The sequence below is a fragment of the Balaenoptera musculus genome, chromosome 1, assembly GCF_009873245.2.
Source record: "Balaenoptera musculus isolate JJ_BM4_2016_0621 chromosome 1, mBalMus1.pri.v3, whole genome shotgun sequence".
Classification (NCBI taxonomy): Eukaryota; Metazoa; Chordata; class Mammalia; order Artiodactyla; family Balaenopteridae; genus Balaenoptera; species Balaenoptera musculus.
Genome location: NC_045785.1, coordinates 167,276,761 through 167,289,814, shown reverse-complemented (window position 1 = coordinate 167,289,814; position 13,054 = coordinate 167,276,761). Strand labels below are relative to the sequence as shown.

Here is a 13,054-nt window from a genome sequence, read left to right as displayed (position 1 = left end):
AATGCACAACTTGTAGGAAAACCTGCATGTACCTTGTGTTTATGACCAGAGCCATGGGTCATAATGAAATAATCAAGAGATTTCATTTGCAGTGCATTTTTATGTTTTCTGGAAGTTTGTTTTAAGACAAGGAACATATTTATTGATAGTTCAACCTTTTCATTGGTCTAATGAATGGCTTAAAGACAATGATGAGACTTGAGTCTGTGTGTGCGTGTATTGAAGAAAACATGGAATTTACCTTCTCTACTCCCATTCTAGTATGTTCTCCCTGAATAAGCAACAAATTGGTGGTAGCTATTACCCCAAGTGGTTTCCAGATGTTAACCACGTGACTGAACAGAACTACTCTCTGACAAGAGAGGCAAGTGATGGGAATTGTTAGTATATGTGATGATTTTAATAACCATTAAGCACACTGTTTTGTCTATTAACTCCACCTGCACAATGTAAAAAACCTACATAAATGGGATACTTTTTGTGGGAAAGAGGAAGATTTAAATCTATATAACATATGTGAATCTTTCTTTTTTTAAAACAAAAAATAAACTAACTTAATGAAAGCTGGTTATTATTTATCTTTTAATGTTTTAAACTTTTTTAAGACTAAATTTTGTGCTTATGCTCTATAGAAAGGGATGTACATTCTTACAGTCTATGTTAAGATATGACAAGCCCTTTTGATGTCTTATTACATAGTCTAGGTAAAAATCTGCTTTTAAATTGTTTTCAGTTAACATTGAACACTGATGCACTTTCTATTTTTTTGTTAAGAAAAATAAATAATTCACACTTTTGCAAGTGAAGGTATGTACTTTTTCTGGCTTTCGTTAAATTATACTATTGGAAGCAAGTGCCAGCAGACTTCGTGGGTGGCATTTCTCACTGAGACGCAAGACATGAATCAATATTTTTATTAGAGTCAACCCACTTGTCTTCATAAACAAAATATTGTTAATGTTTTTCCATTTAGACTTCAATGCTGGTAAGAAGAACATACAAATTGTTAGAAGAAAGAAATAAACTACTCGGATAAACAGTTTTTCAAAGACCATCACCGGTACAAATTGAAGCAAGAAGTTGAGTTTTTTGCCAATGGAATTTCCAAAAGCTAATGTTTAGTGAGTTTTTTAAAAATGTAAATTATTGAATAGATTGTTTATTTCTCTCTTGTACTTTTACTATTGACACAGATGTAGTGAATGATATTTTTTGAACGTCCTTTGGCTATTACACATTCTATAACAACCGCGTAAATATAAACTAGTGGGGAGTATGGGAGAAAAAAGTAAATGACAATTCTTTCTCCACACATGTGCACGCACACACACACAAATACACACCTGCAGCCTGCCTTCAAGTGAGAGAATCATTGTAAAGTTTGTAGCATGGTGGCAACATTAAATGGAAGCTCTTTACTTTTGTTGGTATTGTTTTTTAGGGCCAGAGTAGGGGAGTGGGAAGTGGGAAAGACAGAAAAGTAAACGGTCAAATGTGCATATGCAGTGTTTGTAATGGCCATGCGTGCTGGAGGAACAGGTAAGAGGGGCATTTGGGCTCAATAAAGACTAGACAAAGGAAGAGAAGATAGATTTGAGATTTGAAGAATGAATAGGTCAGTAAAGGAGGGGAGAGCTATGCCTGGCTGAGAGATCAGAATGGGCAAGGGCAAAGGCAAAGGGGCCCAGGGTGGCACAGCACATTGGGAGAACTCTTGCTGTTCAACATCATGAAAAGAGTAGAACAGATTGGCTGTCTCCAGAAATAAACAGGAAAAATAAAGAGGTATGTTCCTGAAGAGTGTTTTGAAAATTGCTTTGTAAAATCAACATTTACATCTGATGTAAAAGCACCTAAAAAAAGGACTGTGAAGAATCCTTTTATTGTCTAGGCACTGGGACTGCAAGGATGGAAAAAATCCAATCTGCCTTCAGAAAGGTCAACGAAATAGATACTCACTGAAATATAAATTATGCCATATTTAATTTGTCTTGTATATATAGACTTCGAGATGTATATCATGCTTTCTTAAAGTGAGGCACTCCCATAAAAATGACCTCATTTCCTTGTTCTTGCCATGCTCAGATCTGCAAGTATGATCTTCAGGAAAAGCGTTTTCTAAGTAGGGTGACTTGACCCCAAGAGTGTACAAGACAGTCCTTTGGAATGTGGAAAGAAGATATTAAAACCTGTTTACATCTTATTTTTATCCCAAGCTTTTAAATGTCTACTTTTATTTATGTTTTGTGTACATAGAATGTATTACTAAATAATGCATTCACATAACTTATAAGTAAATAAATATACATAAACAAGAGATGTGCTAAAGACTTTTTAGTGATAGGGCATATATAACAGAAAAATTCTGGAGACGAACTCTATAGAAGTTAATTATTTTTCTCCTACCAATTAAGCTGGATGATACGGTCGCTAGCACCAGGTGGAGAGTGCTGCTTTGGTTTAGCTGAAGATATAAAGCACGGGGCTTCTCATAAGCTTTGCTTGCTGGGAATCAGAATGATGTTGTCACCATTCATCTTATATGTTGTTGCTTTCAAAACTATAAAACTGTGGAGCAAGGTAGTCACACCTGAGGTCCCTATATTTCTAGGAAGTCCTTTGGTGGATTCAGAAAACCCTCAAAGTGCACTGGGGTGTGTGTGTGTGTGTGTGTCTCCCTTTCACTTGAAATGGCCCATAACTTTAAGCTGAATCTTAAGGAGACCATGACCAGCCCCTACCCAACACCACCAACAATTTAATAGACTTGTCACAGGACAAAATCTTATCTTCGTGGGTTGGCTGACCTGTGTGCTCCAGTCACATATGCCACATTTTAAGCAACCAGCCTTCCTGGATTATGGCTCACTCCTTGTTCTTATGACCTATTTCTTCTTCTCATTCAGGGTTACGTCCTAGTTTTGTTTTATTCCCACTACACGATCTCTTGACAATGCGCTCTCTGATTTTCAAAAAATTCTGCTTCCCAAGTGAAGCCAGAACTGGTCCTAATATTGTGATCCTGGCTCTGCCCTTGTCTGGTTTTCTCCAAGTTTTGGCCTGTCCACCTCTCTGGCTCTTCCTGGCTACTGCCAACACGACCAATGACAGGTAGCTGTCTGAAGGGGTGTAGAGTTTCACTCTTCCTTCATGCTTTTCCTTCAAAATATAACTCAATTAAAAGCATAATTCAATTCCAACAAGTAATATTTACGATTCCATTCTAGGCATCTCAGGAAGATACAAAAATACGTAAAATAGGTCCTGCAAGTAAAATAGGTCTTGCACTTAAGGAAACTACAGTTTAGTAGATTACAGGGATAGCAGGAGAAGTATTTAAACTTAGGTTTCATACCTCAAAGCCACTGCACCTTCCACCATACAACACTGACAATTTTGTCCAAACCAGGTGGGAATTGTGTGTGGGTTTGTAGATTTTCAACACTGTTTAATAAAAACATTTCTTTTCACTTATATTATTTTATTCTCTTAAGCTCTGTGAAGGCAAATGAAACAAATGTATACAAATGAAAATATGTAATGAGTGCCAAATTAACGTTCTGAATTATCACTGCCTTAAACTCCTATTTTGTCCCTTGCATCTATTTATCTATTGTGATAGTAGCACATAACATGGAATTTATCATCTTAACCATTTTTAAGTGTACAGTTCAGAAGTGCTTAGTCACATTGTTGTGAAACAGATCTCCAGAACTTTCTCATCTTTTAAATCTGAAGCTCTATCTGAAATCCTATACTCATTAAACAGCAATTCTTCTTTTCCCTCCTGCCTCAGCCCCTGGTAACCACCATCCTACTTTCTGTTTCTATGAATTTGACTACTCTAGACACCTCGTATAGGTGGAATCATACAGTATGTGTCCTCTTGTGAATGGCTTATTTCACTCACCATAATGTCCTCAAGTTTCCCTCATGCTGTAGCATGTGACAGGATTTCCTTCCTTTTTAAGGCTGAATAATACTCCATTGTATCATATACCTCACTCTATCCACTCATCTCCTGATGGACGTTTGGGCTGCTTCCATCTCTTGACTATTTTGAATAGTACTGCTATAAACATAGGAGTGCAAATATCTCTTCAAGACCCTGCTTTCAGTTATTTTGAATATATTCGCTCACATCCATTTTTAACCTATACAAAGAAAATTTTCTCCTAAAGACTTACATTTTGCCAGCATTTTATAAAAAATTCTCTGAAAGTATAATTAGAAAAGGAATGGTATTTGCCTTTAGAATATGAAATAAGGAGAATTTACAGTTTCTGTATTTTCTTAATGAAATACAGAGATGACAATAGAAAATCCATTGTCATACCTTTATGTAAAATATTTTCCATTGGTCAATAATACAGACAGATAGATAGATAGGCAGAAAATAGTCCACTTCAGAATAAATTGCACTTACTTTCTAAATTGCAAAGATTGATTCATATGATCTGATTGTCTTCTTAAAAGATCTTTTTTAATTCTTTTTTTCCTGGCTTTTAGAAACCATCAGGAAGAGAGTAGAAAGAGAGAGTAAAGGTACTAAAATCAGCCACACAAGAAAGGAGGAGAATATATTTGCTGATATTTCTGATACTACTAAATAAAAGTTTGTGCAGTACAATTAAGAGTTTTGAGCCGAGCATAATTAAATATCAGAGATATACTTATAAAAGTGGCATGTGTCACAAATTTAAACTCCTTCATGATCTTAGAATCATAGAACTTGAGAGCTTATCAAGCCCTACTCCCTGATTTCACAGTTGGATAAACTGGTTCAAAGAGACTAATGGTCTGTTTAATGTTGCATAGCTTGTTACTCCTGAAGCTGGAACATCATTTCAGTATTCTGCTCACTGCGTGCTATTATGCCATTATGCTATTACGATTACATATATATTTCATCTGCTCTTAAACGAACGTAGCAGGACATAGATATTCAGACTGTATTAATAGGGAAATTACTCTTTTTGCTTTGCTTTGCTTTTTTTTTTTTAAATATGTGTATGGAATGCATCATCTTCCCCTCAGCCTATGGGATGGTTTGAAGATTGAGACTGCCCTGCCCTCAAGGGAACAAGATCTGGTGAGGCGTTACTAATACCTCTTGCTCTGAATTTGAAGAGCCATCAAGATCTGTTATAGAAGAGCAAAGAATGGATTCTAGATATTCCAAGATCAATGGAGGGATTCTCATGAGGGATGTGAGGACATAGAGGAAGTTGACTAGGAAGCGTTTCCAGAAAGTATCAATAGCTTAGGAATATGAGAACTGGTCATGGGAAGTGCTCAAAAGGGAGGTGATCCCTTTCCTAAAGAAGAGTCATGTCACAAGGCAAACAACATTGTTGCAGTTTCCAGTCACATACACTGACCACCCAGCCTACGTCTGAGGCAGAAACTTCCACCGTCCTCAAGCAAGTCCTGTACACTGCTTTGGTGTGAATCACTCTGCTACAGTCCAGCAGGAGTGACAAGTGCCCATGCTCCAAGATTGTATTTAGTCCGTATCTGAGTAACTCATGTGGCATCCCCCCATGCTGCCTCAGCCTAGCTCACAATACCCCAGGTGACCCATCTGCTGTGAAATGGCCCTATGTCTGCCATGCATATCTAGTAGGAGTAGTGGTTTAAAAAAGGAGGATTCCCCACATCTGTATTTAGCAGGACTGAACTGAAAAAACTTAAGGTCCCTAGAACTGAGGAAATGGCTATACTAAAGTTTATAATCTCATATAGCCATTCATTTCTAAAAAGTTCATTCTTATTGTTTAATAAGAATTCAGGACCTTTAAGTATTTTCTAATTTTTCTTTCATAAATGGATAAGGGGAAAGTATAAAGGAACTTACTTTGTTAGTTTATAAAATTTTAAGTATTACCTAACACTGAGATATTTTGTCCAATGTGTACGTACTGTTAATGTATATGTGTTTCTCTCTTTGCATAATGCAACAGATAAAAACCCACCAACTCAAAGAGGGTAAGATTTGATGCTCAAGAATGAGGAAAACAACAAATGCACAAACTGTGTATTGTCTGATGACTAAAGTGATTCCAATTAACTGTGATCATTTGAAAGTACCAAATATACTACTCTAAATGGCTTATCTTACAATCATCTTTCTGAAGCCAATAAGTGTGTCCTAAAGGATTTCTAAACACACAGTGTCACAGCAAACTAAACTCTCACCTTACCATTTATCTTTAGATCCCAATAGATATTGAAACACTACAAAACGGGAGGGTTTTTGTTTTTGTTTGTTTGTTGCTTTTATTTTATTTACTTGTTTTTCTGAGGTTAAACACTGAAGTTACCAAAAGGGAGTGCATCAATAAGGGGCATATGGATTGGCTGAAAGGAAACGAGTAAAAAACAAAAAAATTAAGAGATACACAAAGAGTAAAAGAATGTATGAAGAAAAATCTTCCAGGGATAACTCTTCCCCCAAGTTCAAAAGGGCAAAAGATCCACCGGAAAAGAAGCAAACAACCATCCTGGGACTTAATTACATTGCAAAGTAATGCATGAAAGGAACATGAAAGTTACAAAACAAAGTTACATGAAAGGAACAAAACATTTTTGTTCAATAGTTTGCCTACCGGCTGGCATTTCTAAATACAGTAATCTAAAACCTTCTGTTGGTTCTATGAATAAAGATGAAAGAAATAGCAACAATAGCTAAGCATTGAAATCACTGGAAATAAAAGAGTATTGTGATTAGGTTTATAAGACTCTGGCTTATTCCAATAATGATCCTGAATGTGGGAAGGCTCAAGTTCTAGGTGAAACTCAGAATCCCAGCATTCAGGTACTGCTTATCTACCCGCTCAAAGTGATGCCCATTCAAGGTGAACTGGTGCTCATTCAAGGTGGAGGAGCAAACCAGGAATTAAAACCAGGAGACTTGGGGACAATCTGAAGAAACACAGAACTCCTAATCCATAGAGACTCTAAAGGGCTACAATCTAAATCCCAGAAGCATTTTTTTTCCTAAAATAGAAGAGTTGGAACATACCCTAATTTTTGTGAGCTACTGTGTAAATGTGTGTGACTGGACTTTGGCGTCAGATAGAACCAATATACAAATCAAGGCTCTACAAATGACTGGCAGTATGAGCTTGTGCCAAGTTCTTTACCCCTCTGAGCCTCATTGGCAAAAACAGATAGTAATAGTGCACGGTTTTCTTACCGACCAGGGTTCTTGGCCTCCTTAATCAATAGGAATTGATAAGAGACCAGACAAGAAATTCAGGCAAGGCTTTACTGGGGTCCCTGCTGCAGCCGCAGGGAGCAAGAACAAGCAACAGGTCCCCCTGCTTGCTCCCTGGAGGTGGGGGAGAGCTAGTTCCTTATATGGGGTGAGGGGAGGGATGTGTCCAAGGGTCAGGCCGGAGGGGTGCCTTAGATGGTTTGCCTACCCCCTTGCTGGTGCTGTGTGCAGGGTGCATGTGCAATCCCCTGATTTTGCTCCCGGCTCTTCAGAAGCGGCAATCGGGTTTTTGGTCTTTTTGTATCTTGTTCATTATTTGCCCCAACTGCGCATGCATGCAGTTATTTTTAGTCCCTTATAGTTTCTTTGTATTTTGTAGGAGACGTCTGTCCAGGTGCAAGTACTGCAGCAAAGGGTCCCAGGTTCCAGCCTGTCTCAGTTTTATGGGAATTTACTTATGATACCTAGTTAAGTCCCAATGTTTTACTGTTTTTTACTATTATTATTTTACTATTATTAGCAATAATAATCATAATAATTATGTTTCTGATTTTTTTGCCATTTCAAAAGCATGGGGCAGTGCACAGAAAAGTTTTTCTGGAAGTAAATGGAGTTCTAAGAGTAGAACTCAAAGCCTTACCTGGCATATCTCCAGTGGTCACTCCTCCTATAGCACTGCCCTCTTCTCACCTGGCTCTTGAAAGTTATCGAGAATTCAAGCGGGGAAGGCAGATCTAGAGACAGAAGTAATTTTTTTTTTTTACTTGGAGTATAGCTGCTTTACAATGTTGTGTTAGTTTCTGCTATACAATGAAGTGAATCACCGATATGTATACATATATCCCCTCCCTCTTAGACCTCCCTCCCAACCCACCCCCCCATCCCACCCATCTAGGTCATCACAGAACACCAAGCTGAGCTTCCTGTGCTTTACAGCAGATTCCCACTAGCTACCTATTTTACACATGGTAGCGTATATATGTCAATCCTAATCTAGAAGCAATTTTTGAGAATTGGCTATCAGAGCTCAGCCCATCCCAGCCTGTCCTCCTTAATGACTTCATTCTCAGTACTCTCTGCTGAAGATCTAGAGGCTTGTGAAAGAAAACAAGAGTTCCTTTTTGATCTGGTTAACTAATGGCATGTAGGGCCATTCCCACGGACAGCATAGCTGATAGCATAGAGCTTATCTTGGCATCTGAAGATAAGCAGTTCAGTCACCTGGGAGTAGCATAATTACCTTGAACAAATAAAAGATAAGTTGCAATTGCTTAAATATGGAGCAGACTACAATGAATGGAAGGTTGGTGTTTAATGGCTCTTAAAGTTCCACTGGGTTGTTTGCTGAATTTCACATGAGGAGTGAGCCACCTGCTGGGACTGAAGCCCTCAGTATTAAAAGATGTCTATGATTAGGCCTTGATATAGAAAGCAATTCCTTTTTTTTTTTTTTTTTGGTACTTTAAAAATTGTGATAAAATATACATAACAAAAAATTTACCACTTTAACCATTTTTAAGTGTATAGTTTCAGTGGCATTAAGCACATTCACAATGTTGTATAACCATCACCATTTCCAGAAATTTTTCATCATCCCAAACAGAAACTCTGTACCCATTAAACAACAACTTTCCATCATCCCCCCCCAACCCCGCCCCGGCTTAAAGTCCTTGGTAACCACTATTCTACTCTACTCTGTCTTTAAGAATCTGTCTATCCTAGAGACCACGTATAGGTGGGATCATAAAATATTTGTCTTTTATGTCCAGTTTGTTTTCAAGGTTCATCTGTGTTGTAACATGTATCAGAATTTCATTCCTTTTTAAGGCTGAATAATATTCCATTGTATGTGTATACCACATTTTCTTTTCCATCCACCCATCCATGGACACTTCGGTTGTTTCCACCTTTTAGCTATTGTGAATAATGCTGCTACCAACATTGGTGTGCAAGTGTCTGAGGCTGTGCTTCCATTTCTTTTGTATGTATACCTAGAAGAAGCATTGCTAAATCATATGGTAATTCTGTTTAACTTTTTAAGGAACCACCAAACTTTTCCACAGCTGCTGCACCATTTTATATTCCCCTCAGCAATCTACAAGTGTTCCAACTTCTCCACAAACACTTATTTTGTTTTTTCAATAATGGCCACCTTCAGAAATAGAGACACAGAGGTAGAGAACAAATTATGGACACCAAGGGGGGAAAGTGGGGCAGGAGGGGATGAATTGGGAGACTGGGATTGACATAAATCCACTAATATGTATAAAAAAGATAACTAATAAGACCCTGCGGTGTAAAAAATAAATAAAATTAAATTCAAAAATTAAAAAAAAAAGGCCACCTTAATAGGTATGAAATGGTACCTCTTTCAATCAGATTTTCCTAAGCAAACTATTTTTATAAACTACACGAAGAGTTATCATTACATGGCTGTCTTATCCTGTATATAAAATGCTACAAATATCCTGTGTAAGTCTCACAGGAGAAGGTAAAATATGGTTATTATATGTTAAATTTTAAACATCATAACACCAATATTTCTCCAAATCAAAAGCAGTCCTGAGTTTTCGGACTGCAGCTGAAAATCCTACAGCAAAGAAGTATATCCGTGCCTTACCGAAGGGGTCACCTGTATGATACCAGTCTTGGCAAAACCAAAGCCTCAGTACAGCCTAAACTGCCTCAGACTTGACCCGGAGGCAGGACTGCGCAGCCCGGCCGCGCATGCGCCTCTCGAGGCGCGCCCCCTGCCAGCCTACGTGCGCGGGCCCGCGGGACAGCGTAGGGGCGGGGCTTGTGAATCTCTAGTCGTGGCGGCAGTCATGGCGGCTACGTCGGGTTCAGTTCGCCTGCAACGCTGCATGGTGTCGCCGGCTGGGAGGCACAGCGCCTCTCTGATCTTCCTGCACGGCTCAGGTGGACTACAGTTTTCCGTCCCGGTTACTGCAGCATGGGAAACGCCCCCCCCCCACTCGGTTCCTCCAGTGTTGCCCTAGTGGGAGAAGCGCTGGCCCCAGTAGGGCGCGGTGGACTCGGAGAGGGTGACTGTCCCCTCGGTAGCCCCGCGGCTGTGGACACACGGGTCTGGTAACCTGTCCCTGGCCGTCCTCCCCACACCCCCCCGCCTTGTCTTCCTTTTTGCCTGTCTTGCAGTCACTGGCCCGCTGTTCTGGCCTTTGTGTCCCGTCATTCGGCCAGCCCTCTGTTTACATTCTCTCCATTGCAACCATTGCCACACATTCCCTCGCCCCATGTCTCTCCCCCACATTTAAACAGAGCAAGGTAGAAAGGTAAGTCTTTTGCTAGAGGCAAATAACATTATCTAGTACTTTTCAGAGTCAGCTACTAGTGATTGGAATTTTCAACCGCAGTGGATTATTTATCTCGTCTCTGTGAGGGACCATGCCAGGGCTGGAGTGCCTTTCCCCCTTCACTCTTTCCTGCTTCCCCTTCCTCCTCCTTCCCCGCCCCCCCCTTTTCTTTAAGACTCCAAGATAAAGCACAGAGTCAACTCTGAGTCCCAGGGACAGGTATTCTCCTTCCACTGCCTGCCTTTAGTGACGTGTTTAATTCTGTATAGCGTTTCTTACACTTACCTGTAGTTACTTCTGTCTTCCCCACTTCACTTCTTCCTCAAGACTAAGGACCCTTGTTTGAATCTTTGCATCCCTAGTGCGGCCCAGGGTAAGTTCTTGGGAAATGTTTTTTAAAGAAATGAAATGCAGCCTGTGTCCTTAGGGGGCCTACCTAAATTTAAAAACAATTCATTTAGTTTGACTCAGCAGTGGAGATCACAAGAGATCACAAGATGGTGCATGATTTACTGCCAAGTGAATTGTAAGGAAAAAAACTTTGGATAGGCATTATTAAGGCTTTTGGAAAATGAAGAGCTTGTTAGGGTTGCCAGAGGAAGTGGTCTTTGAGCTGGGACTTATGTAGGCTTAAAGAAGACAGTGATTGGATAGTGGAGAGGATTGTAAAGGTACAGGGTGGAAACCTGGAAATGGGCAGTTGTAGGAAATATTCTCATTTTAAAAATGAGTCTGGGTAGATTGAATAGTTTGTCCATGGTCACTTGGCTATTACTGTGAGTGGTGGTGGCGGCACTGGGATTTGAACCCAGATCTCTGACTCCAAAATCAGTGCTCTGGAGAGGTAAGTTGAAAAAACCCTGAACTAGGAGGTATCATTTTGGAAATAGGGAAGAAAAGGGCCAAAGATGTTTGAAGGGAAAGACTTGACTAATGAAATATACTTAGAAGATGAGGGGTCTAAGATGACAGCAATGCTTATAACTCGGAGACTAATGCTAATATTATTTGGGGCTCCAAGGGTGTTTATAAGCACCCAGAAATTCCCCAATACCACAGTCCTTTTAATAAATAAATAATTTCATAAAAAGTCTGAGACTTTTCTTCTTTTTTCCCTGGACAGCTTTGCTTAAAGTTACTATTCCTCACTCTTGTCAATTTCAAATTACTGACATTTTAAAATTTGTAACCATATGTCTCTGAAAGCCAGAGTTGTACGTATATATTTTTTCCCTCTGTGCTTTGAACGAAGAGTTTATCCAAAGAATCCTGCCAGTTATGCAAGTATAATGCAGTTCCTGTGTATTTTGAGCTCCAACTTATTGGAAATATGATTTTACATTAGACAATAATATATGTGGTTATGTTATAGGATATGTTTGGCTTCTGGTTAATACAAATGTGGGCAAACCAATTTTAACAGTTTTACCATACTCTTGGAATAAGGTGCTGGCTTTTTAAAGAGCGGACTTTTTGAATGGATGGATGCATGTTGTTTTGTAGCATTTAGTTTTGCTTTTCAAGGTTGAAAAAGTGTTTAGAGGCAGATTTTGTTTTTTTTAAAAAATCTTGAAAACTTGAGGTTCTCTTCTAGGCTGTGGCAGCCAGCCATAGAACATCATATAGGAACATAAGTTATATCTAGCCAACTTAATTTGAGTGTTTCCAACTACTAAAATACCAAAAGAGTACCTTCTTTAAGGATGATGAAAACAAATGATAGCTTAATTAGCTTTGCTCAGCTTCTCAGATTAGATAAATTCACTATTATACGCTCCATTAGGACACTGTGGTTCTTCTCTCAGTGGCATTCACCGTATTTGTAATTACGTAATTTAATGTCTGTATTCCACACTGAGCTCTAAGGTTCACACAGGCCCAAATCATGCATGACTTGCTTTCTCCCCATATAGTAAGTCTCAGCGAATTGACTGAGTTGGCTCTTACTAAATTCACCAGTAACCTCTGTGTTGCTAAATGTAATGGACATTTTTCAGTCATCATTTTATTTGAACTGTCAGCAGTATTCACCTTTCTTCTTGAAACACTCTCCTGGTTCTTTCTACCTGTGTATGTATTTTTCACACTCATTCTCCTCTCCCTGGCCATTAATGTTGGGCTTCCTCAAAATTCGGTCCTAGGGCCTCTTCTCTTCTCCCTCTACATTTTTCTCCTCAGGCTAAATTCCATACAAGCCCACAGATTCTATTTTTATCTCCGTTCATGTGACACAAATATGTGTCTCCATTTTAGATCCCCTTTGAGCTCTAGACCTGTTTATCCAACTGCCTAATAGTCATTCATGCATTAATCTATTCATTCAAGAAATACCTATTACATGGCCACTGTGCAAAGCACTGTTCTACGCTCTCAGCTCTTAAGAACCTGGATTTTGTCCTCCAGCTGGTTGTAGTTTACTCAACCCTTCATGTAGGACCTAGAGACATATATACACTACCAAATGTAAAATAGATAGCTAGTGGGAAGCAGCCGCATAGCACAGGGAGATCAGCTCGGTGCT

General features: G+C 39.2%; 1 protein-coding gene and 1 long non-coding RNA gene across 2 annotated transcripts in view; one reads left to right on the top strand and one right to left on the bottom strand.

Moving 5' to 3' along the window:
• LOC118883129 overlaps positions 1 to 10,907 on the bottom strand; it is a 184,915-nt gene extending 174,008 nt beyond the window's left edge. Inside the window, exons 1-2 of the long non-coding RNA XR_005016925.1 lie at positions 10,819 to 10,907; positions 7,860 to 7,953 (exon numbers count right to left, since the gene is read on the bottom strand). This is a non-coding gene — a long non-coding RNA (uncharacterized LOC118883129). The remainder of the gene's footprint in view (positions 1 to 7,859; positions 7,954 to 10,818) is intronic.
• Positions 10,031 to 13,054, top strand: part of LYPLAL1 (lysophospholipase like 1) — a 34,103-nt gene continuing 31,079 nt past the window's right edge. Inside the window, exon 1 of the mRNA XM_036829756.1 lies at positions 10,031 to 10,138. Within this exon, the coding sequence (XP_036685651.1) occupies positions 10,045 to 10,138 (94 nt within the window). The 5' untranslated portion in view covers positions 10,031 to 10,044. The remainder of the gene's footprint in view (positions 10,139 to 13,054) is intronic.